General features: G+C 45.1%; 1 protein-coding gene across 7 annotated transcripts in view; it reads right to left on the bottom strand.

The window, feature by feature from the left end:
* KLHL29 (kelch like family member 29) overlaps positions 1-26857 on the bottom strand; it is a 562720-nt gene that overhangs the window by 74645 nt on the left and 461218 nt on the right. For all 7 annotated transcript variants that reach the window (XM_077311762.1, XM_077311771.1, XM_077311715.1 and 4 more), the window contains one exon: positions 25683-25942. In XM_077311762.1, coding sequence (XP_077167877.1) covers positions 25683-25942 — 260 coding nt within the window. The remainder of the gene's footprint in view (positions 1-25682; positions 25943-26857) is intronic.

The following is a 26857-nucleotide window of genomic DNA, read 5'->3' as shown; positions in this document are numbered from 1 at the left end:
CAAAAGCATGCCCACTTTTTGTTTAATTGGATTAGCATGGAAATGTCTCTTTGCTTCCCTTTCTTTGTCCAAACTTGTTTCTCATCATGAGAACTAACAATAATTTATAATCGGCTGCTCCCCCAACCCCTCTCATCAACATTAAAGCTAGAATCACCGAAGTCTTTTATCACAGGTCTCTGTGAAACTCCCGTCCCCCTAACTGGACAGTATTCCAAATTCTCGTTAAATTAGTTTTGCAGATTTAAATACATCCAAGCTACCAAGGCATTCCATAGCTTTTGAATGTTGTTCAGTAGAGGCTGTTAAGTGATGAGAGCACTCAAAATTCAAAAGAAATTCCATCTAAACATCCGGAAGAAGTTCCTGACAGAGCAGCTTTTCAGTGGAACAGGCTTCCTTGGGAGGTGGAAATTTTTAAACAGAGGCTGGATAGCCATCTGATGGAGAGGCTGACTCTGTAAAGGTTCAAGGGGGTGGCAGGTTACAGTGGATGAGCGATAGGGTTGTGATTGTCCTGCATAGTGCCGGGGGTTGGACTAAATGACCCAGGAGACCCCTTCCAACTCTATGATTCTATGAATCACTCAGGCTAAATTCTGAAGCCCCTGCTATGAAAATACAATATCTTAAAATTATATAGTCTTTAAGACTTTAAGACTTAAAGAATTAGGTATAATTTTTAGTATACATATTTAAGATGATGTTCACCTCCCAGAACCATATGAGTGGGCGGTATGCAAATTCAATTATTAATAATAATAATTGATGATGATATGGTCTCTTATAATTTCTGTTCGTATAACTTGCTCTGAATAACTATAACAATAAACTTTGACTTTGACACTATAATTACATTGAATGTCTTGTTAGTACTTTTCTTTTAACTAAATCCTGAAATTCTGAAATAAGCTGTGTTTCGCATTTCAGCCTTCTTACCATCTGCTGCTTCTCTTCCTCCCTTTTCTTTTGCCCTTTTCCATCTCAGTATGTTTTAATGTCATTTCCATTACTACCCTTTTCATTTTTATTCACTAATACAGAAAAACTTGCCTGAAGGGAATTTTGCAGAATTGATAGGGTTGGATTTCCACAGTGGGTCTGCATCTCCATCTTGGTACATTCCCACACACGAGTGTGTTTTTGTACCTTAGAATTCTACTCTGCCTACAATTTTTAACATGCATTCCATTAGTTATTCATATGTAGATACAGGCTGAGTTCTTAGAGGAGGAAATACTCAGGTTTGTGCTGCAGCTCCTTTTGGGTTGCAGCTGGAGAAGCAGGCCTCAGCCTTTCAAAAAGTACGTTATTGTACAAAAAGCAGGCTCTCTGCTTCAAGGAATGAAGCCACTGGATTGCAAAAAGGAAAGGAGAAACAGCATTTTGTGACTACTGACATGTAAAACTTCCAACAGTGAGTGCACCATCACAAAACCCAGTGAAATAAAATCATCCTGAGCTTTGACTCTCAGCAGCAAAGGTGATGTTTACCATTCCTGAGAACTGGGCACAAAGATATTTTTTGAACACAGGAGCGGAAAACAATTGTCATGGTTGAGTGCTGCTTTGAAACCCAGGTGAATTAAATCAAAGTCACTCTGCCCACTGGTCCCCAATATGGGTGATGTGAATTGAATATCTTCATTTGTTGTAGCTTATGAGCATTCATACAGTTTTGCAAAGCAGCAAAAATCCATTGTGGAGAACAAATTGTGATGTAGAAATAAAGCTGATATTCCATCCCCAGCCTGCCCACTGGTTGACAGACTTGGTAACCATTTTACTCAATGAGGCTTACTTCAAGGAAAGTGTTCTTAGGACTGCAGCCTTAGAGTAAACGATAAGACAGCATAGAATAAGGGTTCTGCCTATTTATATGAGGGCTGTGTGTAGCATGCACTTGTGTATGGAAGCCCAATTGCTACAAAATCCTCACTAGAGGAGGGCCAATAACCTTTATTGGAAGTATGCCAGATGAAACCAAAAGGTGTTCTCTTGCTGGCAAAAGACACGGATAGAAGGAGACAGACGAATCTCCCTGGGGATGGAGTGCCAAAGTTTTGGCGTCACTTCATCCACGATCCGGCAGGCGCACATGGGACTATCTCGTTGCAGAGAAACAAGCTCAGGGTTCCCATTGATTTGCCGTTGTCATGAGTTTAAATTTCCATGAAAATAAAATGTTCCTTATGTTCATTGTTGTGGCGTGTCTGTATCTTATTTTGAAGGGATGTTTAAACATTACCATAGCGACCAGAGTCAGAGAGCGTTAGGGCAGTGGGCCTCAGTAAAACTGTCAAGTGTTGAGTGGTCCCCGGTGACAAAAAGGTTGGGGCCCACTGCAGAAGGATACCAATAGAGAAGCCATCAATAGGCTCAGGAGAATTAACAGCCTGGACAATAGTTATTCAACTCGCTTGGGTCCAGAGTAAGTTTTTCTAGTAATGGGCACACAATTGTCCATTTCAAGATATTATTATTAAAATGTATTTCCCGCCATTCCCAAGAACAGCTCGTGGCAGGTTACAAATTTTCCCCTTTAAAACGTTGATAAAGGTATCCCCTGTGCAAGCACCGAGTCATGTCTGACCCTTGGGGTGACGCCCTCTAGCGTTTTCTTGGCAGACTCAATACGGGGTGGTTTGCCAGTGCCTTCCTCAGTCATTACCGTTTACCCCCCAGCAAGCTGGGTACTCATTTTACCGACCTCGGAAGGATGGAAGGCTGAGTCAACCTTGAGCCGGCTGCTGGGATCGAACTCCCAGCCTCATGGGCAAAGCTGTCAGACGGCTGCCTTACCACTCTGCACCACAAGAGGCTCTAAAACGTTGATAAACCCTATTAAAACAATACAAGGGACATAAAAATCGTGTAATAAAAACCAAAACCAAAACATGGTGATATTATACAATTCTTCCATCCCCCCCCCCCCCAAAAAAAACATATCTAATAAAGGGAGTGGGAAGAGGTGGCCATTGATGACACATGGCCCAATGCTGCCTAGCACGGGGGGGGGGGGGCAATCAGATCTTTTGCATCGCCCCAGCCTCAACCATAGACCAGGCAGAAGAGCTCTGTTTTCAGGCCCTGTGGAACACTGAAAGCTTCCATGGGTAGGAATGAAAGCTCCTGCAATGCTCGCAGGTAGGAGTGAAAACTCCATCTCTGAGGAAAGCACTGACTGTTTCTCAGATCCAGTCTGTCTACCATAATATTTCTGGCTTCAACCCATATGTCTTCTGATTCACATTCACTTGAACTTAGTAATGCTTTCCCCCCCATAGTCTTTAAATTCTTCAAGAATGCTGTTTAGATTAAGATATTTCAGCTTTATTCTACATTTCAATATTAACCATCTACTAACTGCCTTGAATTTACATGTTCATTTTTATTTTTTTTTAATCAAACCTCTAGCTGTTTTTTTGCAAATATATCTCCTCAAAAACTGGGCTACAGACTTAAAAAAAATAAAAATACTGAAGTCTAGAAGTTTAAAGCAAATAGCAGAGCAAAGCAATAGATCGTTTTAATCTACTGCATAACAATATATAATTGATTGTTACAGTCTATTGCATTATGGTGACCTACCGATTGCTGATTTGAAAAAAGCTGGAAAAGTCCTGTGAAGGTGGTTATGAAATAGCAGTTTTGGAGCGTGCAGGGGAAACTGCTGTGCAGTTGCTCTACTGCCACTGTGAATGAATCTACCATCACAGCAGCAGTAACAGTTACATGAAGAATTGTCACCATGTGGAAGCTGCCTGTGTAAACCATTGGTCTTATACAGAGCAGAACTTAAACCACTTCTTTGTGGTTACCCCTATTATACTACATGTGTACATCTCTGGTTGTACTCAAAAGTAAAATAAAAACTCTCACTCTTGTCATTGCTTACTAGTATTTCCTTTTAAAAGCACACACCACATAATAGAATTTATATAGCAAAGCACTGAAAATGTCTGGAAAGTGTCCAGGCTCCTATGGTGTTATGCCTCTCACCAATGAGATAATTATGGCCATATGTCTACACATCTCTACCTTAGATCTCATCCAAATGAAAGCCTTCTGGCAGGCCAGTGCTCTCGCTGCCATAATTAGGTGCTCACTAGTTATCCAGTTTTTATAGCATGAAAATTTTCTGCCTTACAGAATCCTACTAAAACATTAGATACTGTCAGAGGGTCAGTGTGGACTGGCTTCACAGGAAATATGCTGCTTTTGTGAAGCTTGAAAATGAAACATATTAATCTTAAATAATCCCCTTCCCCAGTGCTTCTGCCCATATTGGAGAAAATAGAGAAAAGGGAGCCAAGACACCTTTAAACTTTAAACTTAAATAAAGCAGTAAGGGCTGTTGGGGAGGAGTTAGGGCGGGACCTGTCTGGGATAAAAACTCGAAGAGGGCCAATCAGGAGCTGCAAAGCGGCTCCTGATTGGCCCCCTCTGAGTGCCACTCGGGGGCCAAGTGGCCAATGGCCACTTGGCCCACCCCGGACTCTGTGCCCACACTCCGTCCCCACATGGCTCGCTGCTGGGAAAGGAGCAGGGCTGCCGCGTCGAAGATGCGGCCGCCCTGCTCCTTTCCCACCACCGAGCCATGGCCCTTCCCTACCTACAAGCACTCCCCGCGAAGTCTGGCCCAGCACCCTCGCCACCGCCCAGGCCCTCCCGCTCCCTTCCCAGCCCGACAACTATCGCCCGTCCCCCGCAACCGCCGCCCGCAGCCCCAGCACACGATTTACCACCTTCCCCGCCTGTCCGCCGACTTCACCGCGACCTCTGCGGCCAGGCCCTCAGCGCCTCCCAATGCCGCCAACATCGCCCCGCCAACGGACACGCCGCCACTGAGCCGCTCTGCTGCCACCGACGCACCTCCGCCTCTGCTGCCTGCCCTCCTTCGACAAGCCCTTGCCTCCACGCCAGGACGGCCCCCTGGACTACCCTGGGGACTTCCCAACACTTCCCACACTCGCCCCCACTCCGAGAAACAAGGAGCAAGGTTAGTCTCGCCGCCTAATCGCCCAACTCCCACGCCGCCACGCCGCACCTCCGCCGACCACGCCCGCACCCCAGGACGCCCCAAACATGGCGTCCCCACAGCGCCGCTCGCTCCAGAGCCGCGAGCACGAACCCACCCTCCACACCATTTCTTCCTTCCAACCCCCGCCCCGAAAAACCCTACCGCGTTCAGAGGTGTCCAGGAGGACGAGGCCTTCTGCAGGGCCATCCATGCCATGGCCCGCCTCACACACCCGACCAATGCCGTCCCGCCCACGCAGAGGCCTTCTGCTGTGCGGGGGGGGGGGGGGAATCTAGTGCCCATTTTATTCCAATATAAAATGGGCTTTAGATCTAGTATATATATATAGCAATTGGGGTTAAAAACAGATTGCAGCTTTATTTATTTATTTGAACTTCTATTCCACCCTGTCTCAGCTGACTCATTGCTAATTGAACAAAGATTTATTGCTAGTTACCAGGCAAGGTATTGTCAAACTTTGTAGTGTCCCTAACTACTAGGAATTATAAGTGGGAGCAGAATGACCCATGGCTAAAATAGAGGCTTTTCTGCACACCATAAATTTAGCGTCATACTTACCCTCTGAAGACGGTATATTCCGGCCGCTCCACATGACGTTGCCAACCTTCCGCGTCCGGCCAGCAAACTGCTTGCTATATCCGCCATTTTAAAATGCGAATTGGTGAACACCAAAAAGTGGATTCACCAACCAAAAAAGTGCTATCCCCCAGCAGACAACCAGCAGGCCACCAGCAAAAGAAATGTATGGAGGCGAACAAGCGCTACCTCCACCTCCAATGTCCTGCCCTTGCACCCGCCTCCCTCTCCCTTGTTACGGGGGACGGGAAGTGCTTTTTAAAAATGGAGAACAGCCTGAAGCAATGAATAGGTGGACAAGCGTGCAGGCAATGCCCGAAATAAAAGTATTTTTTCCCCAAGGTTGTGACATAAAGCATGCCTCTCTAAAGTTCCTCCAAAAATATCAGGAATGAGATTAATGTTTAAAAGTATCTAAAGATTCATGATTCTATAAGGAGTGGCGTTCAAAAAGCACTAGGCATAGGCGTTTAAATGAAGAAATATTAATTAAAAAATAGCAGGCATCGCTGAGCCATTAAAACATGGAGAAAGGGGATTGGCTGCCTGGCTTGATTGACAGATGAAAGAGTCTCGCATATAACGCACGTTACTCTCTTCCGCCATTTCCAGCAGCAGTTGTGGAAGGTGAGAAGCACAAAAAGGTGGCAGACTAGAGCGAGACAGCAAAAAGGAGTGGCTGGGAGAAGCAATAATACTTAGCACTACGCCATTCAGCTGACATAACACTATTTTACCGATTTGCGGAAATGCCCTGTATGACGAATCCACGACTGTTTCCTTTCATCATCAGCTGGGAGGCATGTATGTCTTGCTTATGCAATTATCCCCAAGCCTCCAACTCCCTAAGGCCCTTTAAGAAGGCCCCTCCTGAAAGTTTATCAAGGTTTTGTCCCATGTTCCTCACCGATGTCTGTCCTCGCAAAGGAAACAAGATTGATCTTGGAGAGGGGGGATTGTTGTGCTGGGCTTTAGCTAACTCCTCTAACATTATGATTAGGGTTGGGCACGGCGGCATCCAGATTCACCAACCTATTTAGTGCGAGCTACCAGAGAGCAACCAGCAGAGGGAAGGTATGGAGGCTCAAACGTGCTAAAGCCACCTGCCTTGTCCCGCCTTTGCACCCACCTCCCTCTCCCTTGTTACTGGAGATGGGAATTTCCAGGAGAAACTAATAGGTGGACAAGCGTGCAGGTGATGCCAGGAGTAAAGGAATTTTTTTCCAAAGTTGTAACACAAAGCATGCATCTCTCAAGTTTTCTCCTCCGCCCAAAACAGGAATAAGATTAATTTTCAAAATATCAAAGGACTCGTGATCCCATAAGAGGTGGTGTTCAAAAAGCACTATGCATAAAATGGTATGTAGTATTACGGAAGAGATCATAATTAGGGTTGTACGTGGCGGTGTCCAAATCAGCCATTCCGCGCTGCAAGGAGGAGGGGAGGCGTGGGTGCCAGTGCGTAACTCACCACACAGACGCAGGAGTTGAGCTCCACCCCTGCATGTGTGCACCAACTGATGCACTGGCACCCGTGCCTCCCGCCCCCCCCCCCGAATCTGCGCTAGCTGCGACGGCATGGAACGGCCGATTTGGACACCGCCACGTACAACCCTAATTATGATCTCTTCTGTAGTACTACTAAAACATACCATTTTATAGGATACACATTTCAGTAGCCATGTGCCATTCCAAGTTCCTTTCTATTGTTATGTTCAGAACTAAAAACCAAAAAGAAAAACTATCACTCTCCAAATTTCTTATTCCACTCCCTCCAAGAAGGACTCTATATAGGACCATGCCCTTCACAAAGGATTCTTCTTAGAACTCTACCCAATTACTATTCTGGTTTTAAAAGAAAGACTATTAATTTTTTTCTTTGAGCATCACTTTTCCTATGGCTTAAACATTGCACTAGAAAGCTATTACATTTTTTTGACACATTGGGCAGAAAGGTCAAAATAATGTCTCCTTGTTGTCTGAAACATCATTTAAAAAAATATACAGTTATTATTATTGCACGCGTGCACGCACACACACACACACAATGACCTTTTGTGCTGCTTGCTTAAGTAAACATCACATAGCGGTAAAAACACAGAAGCTAAATTGCATCCAAATTTATGAGTTCTCTATTTTATGTGATTGCTGGGCTCAGCCATCTATGCATAATACTGGATCGCAGTGAACGAAAAAAAACTGGCTATGCTGGGAATGCACACAATTCATCACGAAGATAAGGAAGATGAATATACTGCACATTTAAGATTTCTGGGCCCACTCAAATCCATCCTGACTTTACAAGGTAGTTTTAAAAAAAAATCGTAAACTGCAATTCTAACTGATGTATGCCTTAGCAATTCTTGGTGAATCTGTAGTCAAGTGGTGGTACAGATGATGCAGCAACAATGAGGATTGTTCTATACTTTACAAAGTAAACCCAGCTACAGTGTATATCCTAACATTTGCTTAGATTACAGCAGGTCAGCTGATGACTTTAGGCATAGAGTAGGAACATGCATAGAGACCAATTCTCCATCTAAAGAATTATCTTTGCTCCAATTGGCCAGAGTGGTATCGCCATTTCAGATCAGACTTGCTCACTGGTAGGGTTGTCCGTTCCCCCCGGCCACTGGGAGTGGATGGGAGGGGGTAGGGTTGCCAGACTTGGATTGAGAAACTCGTAGGGATTTGGGGATGGAGTCTGGGGAGACCATGGTAGAGTACAATGCCACAGAGTCCACCCTCTAAAGCAGTGGTCCCCAACCTTTTTAACACCGGGGACCAGTCAACACTTGACAATTTTACTGAGGCCTGGGGAGTAGTCTTTTGCTGATGAACGTCACCGCCACCGCCTGAGCCCCTGCTCCACTTGCTTTTCCGCTGGTACCCCTGACTTCCCACTGCCCACTGGGGGGTGCTGCCAGCAGCAGCTGCACAGTACCACGCCAAGAGGAAGCCCCAGCCATGGCAGCCGCCGGAGAGCACCAAAGGTGAGCCAGCAGCAGAGTGGAAGGGCAGCCCCCGAGGCAGCAGCCGGGGAGGAGGACGAGGAGGAGCCACGGCCTGGTATTGACTGATCTACGGACCGGTACCGGTCTGAAGGTTGGGGACAGCTGCTCTAAATCATCCATTTTCTCCAGGGGAACTAGCTTTGGTAGTCTGTAGATGAGCTGTAATTCTAGGGGATCCCCGGGTCCTACGAGGAGGCTGGCATCCTTATTCACAGATCTGTTTGTACTAACTAGAGCAGTGGTTCCCCATCCCTGGGCCAGGGACTGGTACGGTCTGTGGATCAGTCGGTACCGGGCTGCGGTTCCTCCTCCCCGGCTGCTGCCTCGGGGGCTGCCCTGCCACTCTGCTGCTGGCTCACCTTTGGTGCTCTCCAGCGGCCACCATGGCTGGGGCTGGGCGGTGGGGAGTCAGGGGCGCTGGTGAGAAAGCAAGTGGAGCAGGGGCTCAGGTGGTGGCGGTGACGCCCCCCCTAGGCCTCAGTAAAATTGTCAAGTGTTGACCGGTCCCCGGTGATAAAAAGATTGCAGTTTAGCACTTTCTTTTCTGGCCTGTGAGGCAAAAATTAACAGGCTTGGGAGCTAAAGCATAAGTGTTAAAAGGCTGATGGTATACAGCAGCCACCTACACATACCCTATTTATAATCTGGCTTCACTGCCAGTGGGTTGTTAGGGTAACCACCACAGTTTTCCTAGTCTATAGATATTCTTTATTTTGGTTAAATCCTTCCATACTAACTAGAGTGTATGGAGGCCAGACCAAACAAGATGGCTCTTCTCAATTTATTGCATCTCCTATTTACTATTTATTGGCCACCAGGGTGATTTCTCACAATGGAGAAACTGTCTCCCAGGATTTCATGACATCATAGCAAGAACTACCAGGACATGAGAAGATTAATAGTTGGCATCAAATAACATTAGCATCACTTGTTATTAAGGCAATGTAATAGAAGACAGCTATGGATATAAATCTTGGGCATAGCTACCACATCCTGCATCAATGAAGTTATAATTCGGCATCTTAAAAGTAGCATTGCTGACTAAATGTTGTATTTATATAAAGGAAACGGCTATCCTGTTCTATGCTCATAGTAGCACAGGAGAATATATTTCTAGAGAGAATTCTGGGAAAGGATTTTGGTTTTTTTTTGTCTTTTCATTAAGATAACAAACAGTAAATTCACTGCACTGTGGAGTCTAATACTGACATTTAAAAAAGAATAATAATTTAATACCTTAGCAACATTGCAAGCCATTGTTCCCAATCCATGCAACTTCATCGACATCTTACACCAGATCTCAAGCCTTGCTCAGAACAAAGTCCATGATCACTATTCCTCTAGCTAGCTCCATAACCAACTTTTCCAGTGCACAGTTACCTGTGATGTCTATGAAACTCACTTTTCTCAAATACACATCTCTGCAGCCAATGTATGGGTAGTTGAAGTCACCCAGTATTATAACATTTTCCCCTTTAGTTCCCTGCCTTATTTCATTCTTCATAACCCTTATGGTAATTATCTCCTAAGAAGATACAGGAAAAAAAACAGAAGCATAGTTGTAGTAAGGAAGTTAGCTGGGAGAAGCTAATGCGACTTAGCTGGCACAATTCTAAGATGGTACAATTTTATTCGAACTCGGAAATCCCATTGCTTCTGGCATAAATTTGTAACTTTGTTGCTCAAGGAAATGACAAATGATAATTATTATTTTTTCTTTAGGGATATCATGCACCAAACTACAGTGACAATGTCCTTAAAGGGCAACTTTGAGAGCCAGTAACTTTTGAGTTTCTGCAAAAGAGCATCTGCAGGTCCAGGTTAAGTTAATTAAGCAGATTTCCCTCTGTGCTGGATTGTGCCAATGGCCAATAATAAAGACAGCACTGCTGCTCAAACTATCTATGAATTTCATTAGCTTCCTGCCCCAAATCACCAACATCTAAATGAATTCTGCATTAATCATTAGAAAGTAAAGGGACTCCTTAAACTTGCCAGTGACAGCAGGAACACATAACTAATGTTTTTTTTTTTTTGCAAGGCTGGGTCAAAACGTAATTTAAAATACAATTTTCAGTATTATAAGCTAGTTTACAATCTTTCTGATAACACTGTGCTAGCAAGACCCTCACCATTGACCTGGTTGGGTCCAAATGCCCTCCCATGTCTCAAACCTGCAGTAGCCTTTCCACTAGGTCATTATGCAATAATTACATAAATAATTTAAGGGTCAATAGTGTTTTCTTTCTAATAATAACAACAGTAATTAAACAAACATTGGAGCAAAGAAGGTATTTGGAATGTTGTCAACAGCACCACAGGAGGCAAAAGGTAGGTGTGTTCTCTCCGGAAAGGATTCCTTTCATTTGTAGTATATCTTTATGCACAGGGCTGCCAAGTCCCTGATTGGGGCTGGGGATCCCCAACCCTTTTGCTCTCATTGCTTGCTGCCATTATGAGAGGTGTGTGTATTTGGAGGGTGGGGCAGAGCTAATGATGACTACAGCATCGAGTAATTTCTGGTGAAAAAGTGGAAGTGACATAGTGTAGCTCTAGGAATTGCCAGGAACTCTGTGGTAAAACTCATACCCCTGCAATATCCCCATCCACTCACCAGTTACTAGGCAATGCAGTATAACCCTAACTCCACATCTAGTCCTTGTGAATGAGCAGCTCTATTTTAGTCTGCAGGTATCTTATTTCTGAATGACAAAGTTGGCTTCATACATTAGAAACAAACATTTTAGATTCTAAAATACCATATGCTGTGGCAAAATTTTGTTATCTCGCTTACAAGAAATGGAGTATCTTAAGTAAGGAATTAGTTTGATGATTTAAACTTAAGTTTAAATTATCTACATTTTTACATAAAATGATGTAAATAGCTGGTGATTATTTAAATTGTTATTTTAACTGTATTATTTTATAATTAGCACTTAATTGACAGCTGTTGTACTTAATAATTGATTTTAGTGGGGATTTCTTTTATTGTTTGGTTCTTTTGTAAATGTCTATGGCTGGTCTAAGACACTGAACAATAAAATTGAAGATTTTACATCTTTCACTACATGCATTATTTACATATTTCAGGGCATTTCCGCACCCGTTAAATGTAGTGTAATGTTTGCCAAAAGAAGTCGCTATATGCTGGCCCCTCCATATGATGTCACCAACATCCAGTGTCTGGGCAGTAACTGGCTTGCTAAATCCACCATTTTAAAGTGCGAGTTCCAGAATTGCATAAAGTGGATTCACCAACCTATTTAGTGCGAGCTATCAGAGAGCAACCAGCAGAAGGAAGGTATGGAGGCTCAAACATGTTAGTCGCCTGCCTCGTCCCACCTTTGCACCCACCTCTCTCCCCCTTGTTCCTGGGGATGGGAATTTCTTTTTAAAAATGGCTAATTTCCAGGATAAACTAATAGGCGGGCAAGCATGCAGGTGATGCCAGAAGTAAAATATTTTTTTTCCAAAGTTGTAACACAAAGCATGCCTCTCTAAAGTTTTCTCCCCCCGCCCAAATCAGGAATGAGATTAATTTTTAAAATATCAAAGGACTCGTGATCCCATAAGAGGTGGTGTTCAAAAAGCACTATGCATCTATGATTCTATGCATAGGCGTTTAAATGGGGAAGTAATAATTTTTTAAAATAAAAAAAGTAGCGGGCATTGTGGGACCTTTAAAACATGGAGAAAGGGGATTAGTTGCTTGGATTGATTGACAGGCGAAAGCACTACGTGAATAAAGTGCGTTGCTCTCTTCCAGCAGCAGATGTTTCCAGCAGCAGATGTGTAGGGTAAGACGCGTGAAAAGAAGGCAGACAAAGGCGAGACAGCAAAAAAGTGAGGAGGGGTTGGGAGGCGCGATAAAATTTAGTGCTTTGCCATTCAGCTGGCATAACACTATTTTAGCTGATGTGCGGAAATTGCCTTAAAAATCCTGCATGTTTTAAATTTCTCAGTTCCATTAACTCTCTGTCACTACTGTCTATCACTTTCATTATCTGTTTGCACTCTATATGTTTTGAAGCACACAGGGGTTTTTTGTTAGTATTTCCACCCGTCATGCAGTGGTGAGCACAGCGTGTGCTCAACCTTCTCTCCCATCCGAGACTGGGTGGGGAGGGGAGCCAGCCCACTTGACAGCCCTGTGGTGGCAAGTGATCCCCCACTATTTCCCAGGCCTTCTGCCTTCCAGGGAGCAGGGAGGGGAAGGTCAGGCCCACTCCAGTGCACCAAGAGAGCTGGCCCTGCTCACTGGCAGGGCTGCCCCGGACTTTCCCTCTAGTAATAAATGTAACTGCAGATGAGTCAGATAAATGGTGGGTGGGTGGGAAGGAGAGATAGAAGCATGGAAAGGTAAAGAAATGGGGGTTGAGAGGAGGAGATAAAGAAGAAACACTGTGAAGAGACAGAAAGTGCCATAAGGCCTTGAACATCCTCTACTGCTCGACTGGTCCCAACTAAACATCTGACTCTGCATAAATGGAACCAGTCCCGTGGTTGGAACAAATCAGAGTTTTCCCTGGAAAAGGATGCCAAGGGGAGGGAAGGAGGGAAACTTGAAGACAGGAAGCAGATAAATACACATTGACTGGTAGGTGGGAAGGAGAGAAGGAAGAGGGGAGAGGCTACAGGGCTTTCAGAGAAGGGGGAGAGGAAACAATCAAGGATAGGAAAATGAGATGATCCCCTCACCAGTCCTTTTTCTAATAAACTGCATGGCAAATATGTGCCTCCAATAAAAGAACATGGTTCTAAGAGCATAAAGGTACTGAAGATTCTATAAAAGAAGAGGAAGAACAGAAACAAGCACAAGGACTGTAAACATAGGGACAGTTAAACATGCTCTTGCATGTCAAATGTATCAAAGAAAGCTGCTAGGGATTAGAAAATATTTAGACGGGTTTTATAACTATTTATGATAGTGAGCCAAACTAATGACCTGTCAGATACACAAGCAGTTTTCTAAACATTGTTAGGACGGAAGTCATCCACGATTTCATTAACTTGAGTATTACAAGTAAATGCTGAATGTGAAGAACTAGCAATAGCAAGCAGTACTAGAAATCTTCAAACCTTATGCAGATTATCTTTGTGGGGACAGGGCACATGTGAGGGGGTAAAACTGCACAACCTCAGCCATCATGCCCTGGATTTCCCATTTCAACAGGAGTCTATGTGCACACACATCAATGTTTTTGGGATCTGTTTTGACATTTATACAATGTAGTTTTCAAGCATTTAGAGTCAAAAAAGGTCTAACACAATGGTTCTCAACCTGGGGGTTGGGACCCCTTTGGGGAGTCGAACGACCCTTTCACAGGGGTTGTGGTGGGGCAAGCCACTTGGCTGGGGGGTTACCATTTACATAACAGCCTTGCGAGGTAGACAGAGCATTTGTCTGTCTGGAGCAGCGGAAAACAGTGTGATGGGCATGGTAGGACAAGAGGCAGAACTGAACTGAGAAACCCCGGAAAAAACCCAATTCATATACAATCATGAACAATGGATCTTCACGCCATTGGTCAGTTTCAGTTTAATTTCTGTGAAAGAACACTTGCATAATTTTATGGTTGGGGGTCAACATAACATGAGGAACTGTATTAAAGGGTCGCGGCATTAGGAAGGTTGAGAACCGCATGCACCCCCCTTTGAGTGGATACATCCAAAGACTGTTGAGGAGAGCCAGCTTGCTGTACTTATTTACATAAAACGTCATGAGTATAAACTGTCATAATCTAGTGACAGCAAACTTAACAGCGGTTCCAAAATTGATCATAGCAGATTATAACAAAATACAACAGATTCACAGTGTGACAACTCTCAACTTTTAACGTGAACTTGTGGGAGGTCAATGTGGCTCAAATCATGGAGGGCAGAGTTTGGGGAACCAACAGATGTTGTTGAGTTGGCTGGCCTCAACCAAAGGCCTGGTGGAGCTCCCTTTTACAGGCCCTTTGAAATTGTGATGGTTCAGGAAGGGCCCTGATCTCTTCAGGGAGCTCATTCTACCAGGTTCCAATGAGAAGGCTCTGGTCCTGGTTGAAGTCCAGCAAGCTTCTTTGGGGCCAAAGATCACAGTTGGTGGTGGCAGAGTGTAGGGCTCTTTGGGGGGTATATGCAGAGAGACAGTCTCTCAAGTACACAGGGCCCGGACGTGTATGGCCTTGAAAGTGATTACCAAAAACTTAAGCCTGATCTGAAATTCAATTGGGAGCCAGTGGAGTCGTTGAAGTGCAGGCCAGATGTTGGATCTCCATGGTGTATTTGTCAGGATCCTGGCCGCAGCATTCTGGACCAATTGCAGTTTTCACATCAAGGTTAAGGGAAGGTCTGCGTAGAGCAAGTTGCATAAGTCTAGTTTAGAGGTGACCGTCCTGTGGATTACTGTGACCAGATGTTCTGGAGACAAGGAGGGCGCTAGTAGCTTGGCCTGCCGTGCTACTCTCATGACCTGTGCCTACATGGAGAGGGAGGCATCAAGGATCATGCCTATGTTTTTGGCTGAGTGAGCTACCGGACAGTTGCACTCCGTCCAGGTTGGGTAGGCGTGCTTCCTTGCTTGGTCCTTTCCTACCCAACCACAGGACCTCTGTATTTGAAGGGTAGGGCTTCAGATGATTCAGTTTGAGCCACCTTGTCACCGCTTCCAGGCATCTGGCAAGGGATTCTGGGGGAGAATCAGGGCAGCCATCCATCAGGAGGAAGAACTGAGTGTCATCTGCGTATTGGTGGCATCCCAGCCCAAACCTCTACATCAACTGAGCAAGAGGGTACATGAAGATCTTAAATAAGATAGTAGGACTCTTCCCTGTGTGACTCCACACGTGAGCTGATGACGGCTAGATACTATCTCTCCTATTGCTACCCTCTGTCTGCGACCCCAGAGGAAGGAGATCAGTCACCTAAGGGTTGTCCCCCTGTATCCTGGCATTTGTGATTAGTGTTGGACTAGGACCTTGGGCTAGTCACTCACACTCAGCCTATATTACTTCACAGGGTCACTGTGAAAACAAAATGGAGGAGATGAGAACATTGTAACTTGCTTTGAGGTGGGGTATAAGTTAAATTTACCACCATGGCTAAGGTTTTTAAAATAAAAAGCACGCTTGAAAACAATAGGCAGAAGTGATATAATAAAAGCTCCTCCTACTTAGGTTCATGTTTCTGACAGCCAGACTCATAACTTGTGAGCAGCAGGGAGAAAGGTAAAGGTATCCCCTGTGCAAGCACCGAGTCATGTCTGACCCTTGGGGTGACGCCCTCTAGCGTTTTCATAGCAAACTCAATACGGGGTGGTTTGCCAGTGCCTTCCCCAGTCATTACCGTTTACCCCCCAGCAAGCTGTGTACTCATTTTACCGACCTTGGAAGGATGGAAGGCTGAGTCTACCTTGAGCCGGCTGCTGGGATTGAACTCCCAGCCGCATGGGCAAAGCTTTCAGATGGCTGCCTTACCACTCTGCGCCACAAGAGGCTCATTCAGCAGGGAGAAACTAGGCCACAAAGTGTGCCTTTGAAACAAAAGGCACAATTTTTAAGATATAGAGAAGCTGGGAGTATTTGATTATTGTTTTTTGATCAACACATAGATATGGTAGTTAGAACTGCATCTTATCAGCATCATTTGTTATTGCTGAACCATTTTTTTTGTAACCCCTAGGCCTTACTACTATAAAACAATGCACGTGGGGCAAACCTTGTATTACTTGGACGCTTCCATTAGTGATATGCATAGTCATAATTTTGTATGGATAGGTGAAAGGTGAGTATTTTGTATGAACAGGTGAAATGTATTTTCCAGCTTCCGTATGCATGAACAGAAAATTGGATTTCTGAAGGTTTGCATTTATGCATAGACAATCTGCTAATGGCAACAATGTGTCTTAAGGCTGTGGGTAGTGGATGCCCCCATTATGCATAGTTGATGCGCTAGAAATGAATGACTGAAAAGGGCCATTATCTTTAGATGTGATATTACTGCATTTTTCTAAGCTGCCTCGAACATGGGAAAGAGCTTGAAGAATAATAAATAATAATAAATAAAATAAAACTATCTTTTTTGGAAAAAAAGAAACTCGAAAGAGCACGGAGATACAAGTTCAACCCTGACTAAGAAGCTTGCAAGGATTCCTTTTTTTTCCCTTTTTACAATCCATGTTAACTCCCGGAGCATTTATACTCCCTTCTCCATAAGAAGTTTGATTTTCTTGTTCTTGTACCTGCTGTTACGCCAAGCCATGCATGTGCAGTTCTTGTAATCCTTCTTTTCAAATCAGCTTCTCATATCCTTTAATCAATTACTTGGCAGTTCTATAAATCATCTCCAGTTTCTCTGCAAACTTTGGTTCTCGGGAGTCATTAAGCTACTGTTTAGAGAGAGCTTTCTTGCACGTACATGGCAAGATTATTAATATTTTTATAGGTGAACCATTCAATTTTATAAACTGGCCATTCTGACTTGTGAAGCATTATAAAAAGGCCAGCAATACTGTATGTGTGTATGTTTTTATACTATGTTTATCTGTGTAGTATATATAATCCATATCTGTGTGTGTGTGTGTATATATAATCATATGTATAATATTATATAACAAGAAATAAAGCCCATTTTATTTTTGAATAAAATGGGCGCTAGGAGCCGGCCTTCTCTCGGTCCCGGGAGCAGCCTCGCCGCAGTGAGGCAGCTCTCGGGGCCGAGAGAAGGCCGGCTGCCCCCCCACCCTCCCCGAAGCCGAAAACGGCGTTCTCTCGGCCCCGGGAGCGGCCTCGCTTTGCGGCTCCTGATTGGCCCCTCCGAGTTTTTATCCCAAACAGGGCCCGCCCTAACTCCTCCCAGACAGCCTTTACTCTATTATTCAGTCCGCGGCGCACGACGCCGCAAGGCTGTTTAAAGATATATACATACTAATAGAGAAACCTACTTTAAAAGCAGACAGGACCCCACCCTTCTTGTGGATGTGGGAAGGTTGGCAAGAGTGGCAGGTCTCGGTGGCAGAGCCGGCTAGGTGGTGAGGAGGCGGAGAAGGTGGATGGATTTGCCTACCATCTGGTGGGTGTGAGGAGATTGGTGTGCAGCACGGAACCTTGCTGGAGAATGGGGTTGGTCTTCCACACAGGGCCTGTGGTTGGCCCTCAGTAGGGGAGGGTTCCCCCACTGAGGGGAAAGCTGAGGACCATGAAAGAGTGACCATGGCCCTCTGTGGGTGGTTCCTCCCCCCTCCCCCCAAGGGCCAGTCAGACAGTTGGTATGTCGCCCAAAGTACAGTTACCATTTTATGTGGTATGATAATATCTTTAACCATTAGCCTTATAAATAAAAGGAGAACAGCTTCCTGGGTGGAGATTCTCCGGCCCCGGAATTCACTGGGTACCCCCGGATTGTGCCAGCCCCTAGAGGCTCACCGTCACACCCACACACATGCTGGCTGGAGAGCCCGAAGCACCTCCATCCACCTGCCTGGCCCTCTGCATGGCGAGGCGGTGCTGCTGGAGGTGGCAGCCCTGCAACAGCAGCAGCAGTGCCGCTGAAAGAAGCCACGGCTGGCCCCAGGCTCCTGCCTCTTATGAAGCTCCCCACTGCAGAGGCTGTGCTGCTGAGGTGGCAGCAGCACCACAATGGCGGTGAACACGGGGACCAAGTCCAGGGCCTGCCTATTGCCTGTGGTGGAGCTCACCAAGCAGATCACTGTGCTTCTGAGCTGGCAGTGGCAGCCCTGTGGTGGCAGCAAAGATGGGGGCAACATGCGGGGCCTTGCTGCCCTGTCCAGCCCACCTTCCCCCACGGCGCCGAGCGCCATGTCCATCACCGATGGTGTGTTGGAGTAGCCAGCAGCCACGCCGCCACTAGGAGGGGGGGCACTCTAGTGTCCGTTGCATCCCTACATGCAATGGGCTTTATGGATTGTAGATATACAAAATACATATTTTATGCATGCATGCACACACCACCACCACCACCAATTCTCAGGATAGCAGGTTTATATTACTGCTTAACATCTTCAAAGTATTAATATAGAAAATACGCCAACTAAAATAGCACCAGTAATGGCATATCACACTAAGTAAGGATCTTATTTAATGCTTAACATTTTCTCACTTTAGTCTCCAGCCATTTTGTGGGTACAGGTCTGTCAAAACAGCAGAACTGTGAAAGTTCTACCAACATGATCCTAGAGAACTGACAATAAGTACAAGTTGAAGAAGACAGTTTGTGTTCATTCTTTAGACAAACTTCACCTCACAATATACTCATTTAGCCCACTTTGCCTTTCAAATTAGGATAACTTATTGCACAATCCCCCTCCGCATTTCCTCGCTTCTAGAATGAGCCTACAGTAGGGATACCTAACAGTATAAACACTTCTGACTCAGCTAGGAAGAGAAGTAACAGAAAACTAAAACCAGCAAATTCAACTTCTTTAGATGTTCTAGTCAGCTACAAGCTTTCCATTGCTTGTCAAGTCATCAAACAAAATGCCTCCAGCCAATACCCCGTTTTCAGGGCCACAGGGCACTCTGTAACTATGTGGGAACAAAACAATGTCAGGCTTTTTGCTTCCTCTCTCTTGTTATATTTTTATGGAACGACACTAACAGGAATGCTTGGAGAACTTCAGAAATTTTATCACATGCAATCAGCATTCAGGACCAAAGCATGGAGATATCGTTATTTACAAAACATTACCTTAATAAACATGCTTGTTTATTCTCCTGGAAGCAGGCTGATGACCTTTGAAAAGCGTAACGTCCTCTCTCCTCAGTGAACCACTGAACTGTGGAATACTTAAGGTTTCCTTTAAAATGGTTCTAGCCAACTTGTATAAACAAGCTCCTCACGACACAATAAGGCACAAATGTCAAACATAAGACCTACATAGGACAGAACTGGATCCCATTGTGGTACTAACGGATGTGTATACAGGAGGTCCTCCACCAGGCATTTGCCTGAGACTCACCACCGGTCCCCCTCATATATCCCTTCCATGGCCTGAACCAGTCTGACCTCTCTAGGGAGGTTAGCTAAGATACTGTTCCTGTTATATTGTTGTTGTTTGGGATCACTGGAGTTGTGTTGTTTAGAACCACTATTGGATTGTTGTCATTGCATTTGACTATGTTGTATGTTGATTCGTTCCATGGATCCCCCCGTGATGTTGTATGTAAACCGCCCTGAGCCATATGGAAGGGTGGTATATAAATCAAATAAATAAATAAATAAAACTAAATAAACTGCTGACACACTGTCTTTCTGGAATGAATTTTAATGGTCTACAAGGCTATTGGAGCAGTGTTTTCCAACAAGTATTATGGTTTACAGCAGGGGTAGTCAAACTGCGCCCCCCCAGATGTCCGTGGACTACAATTCCCATGAGCCCCTGCCAGCATTTGCTGGCAGGGGCTCATGGGAATTGTAGTCCACGGACATCTGGAGGGCCGCAGTTTGACTAACCCTGCTATAAGACATAGAAAACAGCTCTAAGAAGATACAAATGGGTAGCCGTGTTGGTCTGAAGTAGCACAATTCTTTGTTTGCCGTTTTGGCAAAGAATTATCATTGGCTGTATTTGGATATGTGACACAGTTTACTAATGTAACAGAATTAATTATTGCTATATATTCCCACGGTCATGTAAGCAGTTCTTAGTCTCACGAAGAGTGCTTGCACTCGAAAGCTCACGCCCTGAATACATCTTTGTTGGTCTTAAAGGTGCTACCGGACTCTGATTCTATTATGCAAAAAAATATGAAACTTAAATACTTTGGCCACCTCATGAGAAGGAAGACTCCCTGGAGAAGAGCCTAATGCTGGGAGCGATTGAGGTGAAAAGAAGAAGGGGATGACAGAGAATGAGGTGGCTGGCTGGAGACACTGAAGCAGTCGGTACAAACCAAAATGGACTCACAAAGGAAGCAAGATAGGACATAAAGCAGGGGTAGTCAAATGATGGCAGAGGCTCATGGGCATTGTAGTCCATGGACATCTGGAGGACCACAGGTTGACTACCCCTGACATAAAGGAAGTAAATAAATACAATAAAAGCGTGTGAATCGTGTGTGCAAACTGACATATGCCGAGGAGAAGCGGCTGCTGTCAACAGAAAGAAAGCAAGGGCACTACCATGGAGCATTGTGAGCTGACTTGCTGAGCCATTGGTGGGCCTATTCAAATAGTCCTTCTTCACAGACCTTAAAAAAAGGCTGCATGGCTCAGATAATCTCTGCTAATATACCGAATGCATCCGCTACTTCGGATATACTCACTTCGCTGGCACCAATTGCTGGGGAACTTTTCATGCTACAGACAGAAACAGCAGGCAAAATTCTGAAAAATACTTTGCTCCTCTTCCGAAAGGTGCTGGACTCGGAGTTCAAAGAGAGCTCCAAAAGTTGCTGGTGCCTGATCTTATATCGTTTTTCCTGATCGCACAATGAATCTCCATTAATAGATCCACGCCCGTGTGCGTTTCCTTCATATACACACTCAAGGCTACTGTGCTTTGTTACACCACTCCTCCCAAGCAATCTCTTCCTGAGAAGGCATTATAAAGATGGCGTCATAAAAATGAAAAGGTGGCGCTTTCATAGAAGAAACCTGCGGAGGAACACTTTCTAGTTAGAAAATATACCTTTGTGTGACAAGGAAGCCTACTCCGAGACGGCAGGATATAGAGAAGTGAAGGGGGGGGGGAAGTTAGTAGGTATCCTTAAAAGCTGATTTATTCGTAAAGTTAGGCATGAAAGAAGCTCAGATACCTGGAAGTTTTTTAAACAGTGATTTAACGGCAAAAACGTTCCTTTCAGCAGAAAAAACGGGGTGGGGGTGGGGGAATGTCAACCCCGTGTGACAAAAATAAAGTGATGCGTGAAGCCAGAGACACAAGCAAAACAAAGAAAGATGCCACCGTAAACCGAAACTGCACTTCGGGAGGAGGAGAGACTAGAAAGTACTGTGGAAGGCTAGTCACTGCTACATGAAAGGGACAGTGGGAAAGGTGAGGTGGCGGCGGCAGCAGCGGAAGCCAACAAATGAAAGCCATCTTTTCAGCATCTAAATCACCACCAGAGGAAGGAGGAGGGAACAAGAAATCTTGTGTGTATAACGTTGGCTGCACAATAGTTACTCCTATGCACACACACAAACACACAAAAAAGTTCTATGAGTGTTGTTTGTGCCACTGGCTGATATTCATCCCAAAGGATCATGTCTTTCTTTTTCTTGCTATCTTCATTCCTAAACTTTATTTCTTACTATGACTGATTATGCACCAGACAGGATATCTGGGGTGGCAGCAGCAGGGCAGCCCCGATTGTGCACAATGCTGCCGCCATCCCAGCCCTGGCCTGGCACAGTGCCCTGGAAGGGCAGCAGCAAGGGAATGCGGAATCTTCCACGTTCCCTGTGATGCTGCGGGTGCTAGCGAGGCCTGGGTTGGGCCAACGCCGTACATAATCGACAGAGCCAGGCCTTTGGGCCCGGCCTTTCCCCTGACCTACAGTATCTCTGCAGGGACACTCCGCTTTAAACTCCACTTTCCACAACCTGAAGGAGTCTCAATGCTGCTTACAACTGCCTTCCTTTCATCTACTCATGACACCCTGTGAGGTAGATGGGGTTTAGAGAGCTCTGAAAGAACTGCTCTGTGAGAACAGATCTAACAGCACTGTGACTAGCCTAAGGCTACCCAGGTGGCTGCATGTGGAGGAGCAAGGAATCAAAACCTCTCTGGGGCTTCATGCAGGATCGGCTGCAGGGTGGGGAGGAAGGGGTCATCCTGCCCAGGCAATCCCAACCTGGTACCTGCACTCTCTCTCTCTCGTTCACTCTACCCAAGGGTTGGTGGAGAATTGTGAACTTCCAAACCTTCCTGATTGAAGAAGGAGGCATTTCCCAGCTGAACATGGCACTTCCTACTGAGGGCACACATCTTTAAAAATTTTTAAACAGCACTCATACACAAAACATTTAAAATTTTCCCTATCATAAATTTGTTTCCAGCGATCCAGGTTTAGAGAAAAACAGAGTTGCAAGACTCATTCCACTTCTTAAAAAAAACCAAGCAAACTGAAAACCCTCGTTGAGAAAGCCTGGTATAGATAATAGCAATAAGTAAACCTTATAAAAGCCAAACTGATGGCTCACCCACTATCTGCTTGGCCCTCCCTTGGTGTGTGCCACCAATAAAGACAGAGCACACTGCCAATGAGGGCCAGTCAGTTCAAATTGCAATCTGCTAATGAGGACTAATTAGTTCAAATTGCACTCTGCCAATGAGGGCCAATAATGTCAAATTGCACTCTGCCAAGAGGGCTAATCAGCTCAAATTGCAAGCAGATAAGTCACTCCCTACCTGATTGCTGCTCTACCCCTGAAATATTCCAATAGGAGATAGCCCTCAGCCAAGACTGGCCCACCCTGGATGTTTAGCCCAAGATCTCACCCAGAAAAGGCTTATAAGGGATCAGCTCTCCACCTCCAAATTCCTGCCAGTTTCAGAGGTGTTCTGGGTGGAAGAGGAGCCAGCCTCGGAGCATGCCTTGCTGCCAGTAAGTTGCCTTGGCCGCCTGGCCTCTCTCAACACAGAGGACATGTGGGGTGGTGGAGCAAGCTGCATTCTGGGGTAGCCTCTGCATGCCTTTTGGAGAGGGGTCAAGGAAGGCCGGGAAACAGCCCCTGACAGCTCTTTGGGATCCAGGGCAGCCAGGGAAAGCCTCTGCCCTGGGAATATTTACTTGTGACTAAGTCATGAGAGGTTTGCAATCTGAGAAGGGAGGAATACTTTGGGGGTAACCACCTCAGGCAATTGCAGCAGGGAAAATAATGCTGATGTGGGTGGGTGGGACTGGGAAGTTGTATACTTTCCCTTTCCATATGGATGCCACCTTGGTCTTGCTGCAGTCTTTCCAAAGCAAATTTGAGACCAATGGCGTAGAAGACGAAGAAACTGGAGATGGGGCACAGAAGATGGGGAACAGTAAGCGATTTGGAATTTGTACAATGATAAAGGTGAGGAGAGCCACTAATGTTCTGCTAAAATGGCTGCCAGAGAGTACGCGCAGCGTGAAGACACTCTACTTCCTATTTCAAAAAACACGCCCAGCGTGAAATTGACTAATAAGGAGAGACCAACCACATTGCACAAAACAGAAATGAAAGTTCAATGCTGCAACACTATCCATTTTTTCTCATTGGTATGCTGAACATATACTTTTTGATTCACAAGAGAAAATGGGAGGAAGAAAAAAACATGCGGAGTGCGGGCACAGGATCTGAAGTAAAGCCATACCAACTCAAATTCAGTGATAATCGAAAGTAAGCTGCACGTGTAGAAAACGCCTCAGTTCCTTGCCTTGAAAATTCCACAGGGTTACTGTAATTCACCTGTGACTTGAGGGAACTTTATAAAAACATGCAAACACAAAGAGTATTGCAACACATTGTCTAATAGTAACTATAATTATTATACTTAGGAAATAATTTTAGATGGGTAGTCATGATGGTCTTTGAGCACCTAAAAGACAAGTAAGTTTTCTGTGGTGTAAGCTTTCAAGATTTGAAGTTGACTTCACTGGACAGGAAACAGGTCTTCCATCTTTTCTGGGATTTGACATTTTGTTTTAACGCATGGGCTGAACTATGTATCAATGTTTTAGGAGAAGGCTCCTGTCACACCATACGATATACAAACTGATGTCAGTTGTTCGTAATACGCATTGCACTGTGATAACGTAGAGTCCAGGAAGTACGTTAAATAACGGTGCATCTTTCTCCTTGTCAAGTTTTGAACAAGATAAGAACACCACCCCACAGCTTCCTTCAGGAGCGGTGTCCCGAACAAATATGGCGGCTGCTTAATCACAGAGCCAGGTCTTATGTCTCCGGTCGATAAGGTGCAAAGTTAGCTTTCAACAAATCTTAATCAGCTGAGGAAACTGGCAAATTGATGCGCGGCTGCTGTAATTCTTTTAGCCTGAGGACAACATTTTACTACTGCTGTTCTTAAAACCAGACAGTATTTATAACCCTGATCTGGACCCTTATCTTGGTTAAGGTCAACTGCGCAGCAGAATAACTGTCCAGAGAAGGTAGCCCCCATAAATATAGACTGGCATCGGCGCAACCAGATCAGATATAGCGTAACTCCTCTCTCAGTATAACAAGTCTGGAACAGAGCAATGCTTAGGTAGAACTACACCTCTCTATGTCTACAGACTTCAACAGACAGGGCGAACTTCTGTTTATGGGGGAATTGTAGAATCATAGAATCATAGAGTTGGAAGGGGCCATACAAAACATCTAGTCCAAGCCCCTGCTCAACGCAGGATCAGCCCAAAGCATCCTAAAGCAACCAAGAAAAGTGTGTATCCAACCTTTGCTTGAAGACTGCCAGTGAGGGGGAGCTCACCACCTCCTTAGGCAGCCTATTCCACTGCTGAACTACTCTGTCTGTGACATTTTTGTCCTGATATCTAGCCTATATCGTTATACTTGTAGTTTAAACCCATTACTGCGTGTCCTTTCCTCTGCAGCCAATGGGAACAGCATCCTGTCCTCCTCCAAATGACAACCTTTCAAATACTTAAAGAGGGCTATCATGTCCCCTCTCAACCTCCTTTTCTCCAGGCTGAACATTCCCAAGTCCCTCAACCTATCTTCATAGGGCTTGGTCCCTTGTAAAGCAGTCGTTCTATTAACACCTGGTGTCAAAAACATGGTTGATAATTCCCGAGTTTTACCATTCCCGAGCACGTCACTTAAAAAAAATCTGCGTTCCATATTTGGTATGTGTATTATCATACAATAATAAATCCCCGAAAAGCTATCTCAGGCTAAGCTATTTTACATAGGACCAATGCAGCAAATGTGAACTTTGCAGCTCTAAGTCAGAAGCTAGGATCCGATGGTCAAATTACTGAAAAATTCTGCATCTCTTGTGTTCTCTTTGGGGGTAAGGAGGATGGATTTCAAGCAACAATATATTTTAATGGTGGATGTAAGGGGCGGGGGAGCAAATGCCTATTAGGATTCCCTCCCCCCCTGTTTACCTGGGATCTCAGGGCTGCGTCTTTTTTAATCCACTTGATGACTGTTTCGTAAACCAGCTCTTCTGTTTTCGTGTTCAGACTGTCGTTGGACATGTAGGAAATGAAGTCGTCCTTGGAGATGTTGAGGATCTCATCCTGAGTGGCCACCTCGGGAAAGATCTGCAGGGCATAGGCCTTTGCCATGTTGTATAGCTCGCTGCACTGCATGGCTTCAGCCATGGCTAATATTCCTAAGCAATTGCTAGCAGTCAGTTGTTTCTCTAAAAGGAATACGGGGAACATAAAGGGGGAGGGGAGGGGGGAGAGAAGAACGAAAATTTAAAACGCATGCAATTTGTTCCATGACAAGCATTGTCATTTGCCACCATTCTGTTCCATGGCTCTACTGGCTGAGTAGGGTCAGTCTTGTTGAGAACTTGGGTGGAAGACCACCAAGGACGTCAAGGGTTGCTACACAGAGGCAAGCAGTGACAAACTACCTCTGAAGACCTTTTGCCTTGAAAACCCTACCGCAAGGGTGTCCAAGCTGTGGCTCTCCAGAGGTTCATGGACTAAAATTCTCAGGAGCTCTTGACAGTTAGCCATGGTGGCAGGGGCTTGTGATGAATGCAGTCCATAAACCTTTGGAGAGCCAGTTTGGCAACTCCTGTCCTATAGGATCACCGTATGTCGGCAGCAACTTGATGACACTTTCCACCACCACGTTGACATATTCCATTAAATAGATGACTTGCATGAGGCATAGCCTTGTAAAGCACTCTTTATTATTATTATTATTTAAATTTATTTCCCGCCACTCCAAAGAATGGCTTGTGGCAGGTTACAAATTATGCCCACTAAAGCCCCATTAAAACAATACAGGGACATAAAACGTTGTACAATGAAACCAAAAACAGAGCAAAAACGCGGTATTATTCAATCCTCTGATCCCCCAAACATATATCTAAATACACAGGACCCAACACTACTGAGCGCCGGGGTCGGGGGGGGGGCAATAAGATCTTCCTCACCACCCCAGCCTCAACCATAGATCTGGTGGAAGAGCTCCGTTTTACAGGCCCTGCGGAACACCGAGAGATCCTTTAGCTCGACCGGGAGCTCATTTTACCAGTTAGGGGCCAAAAACTCTCTCTCTCTCTCTGTGCCCTGGACTGTACTGTCATATTGTTTGCAAA

The sequence above is a fragment of the Paroedura picta genome, chromosome 1 (genome assembly GCF_049243985.1).
Source record: "Paroedura picta isolate Pp20150507F chromosome 1, Ppicta_v3.0, whole genome shotgun sequence".
In the NCBI taxonomy this organism is placed as follows: domain Eukaryota; kingdom Metazoa; phylum Chordata; class Lepidosauria; order Squamata; family Gekkonidae; genus Paroedura; species Paroedura picta.
The sequence above is the reverse complement of the archived record's forward strand: the minus strand, read 5'-3'. Positions and strand labels throughout refer to the sequence as shown.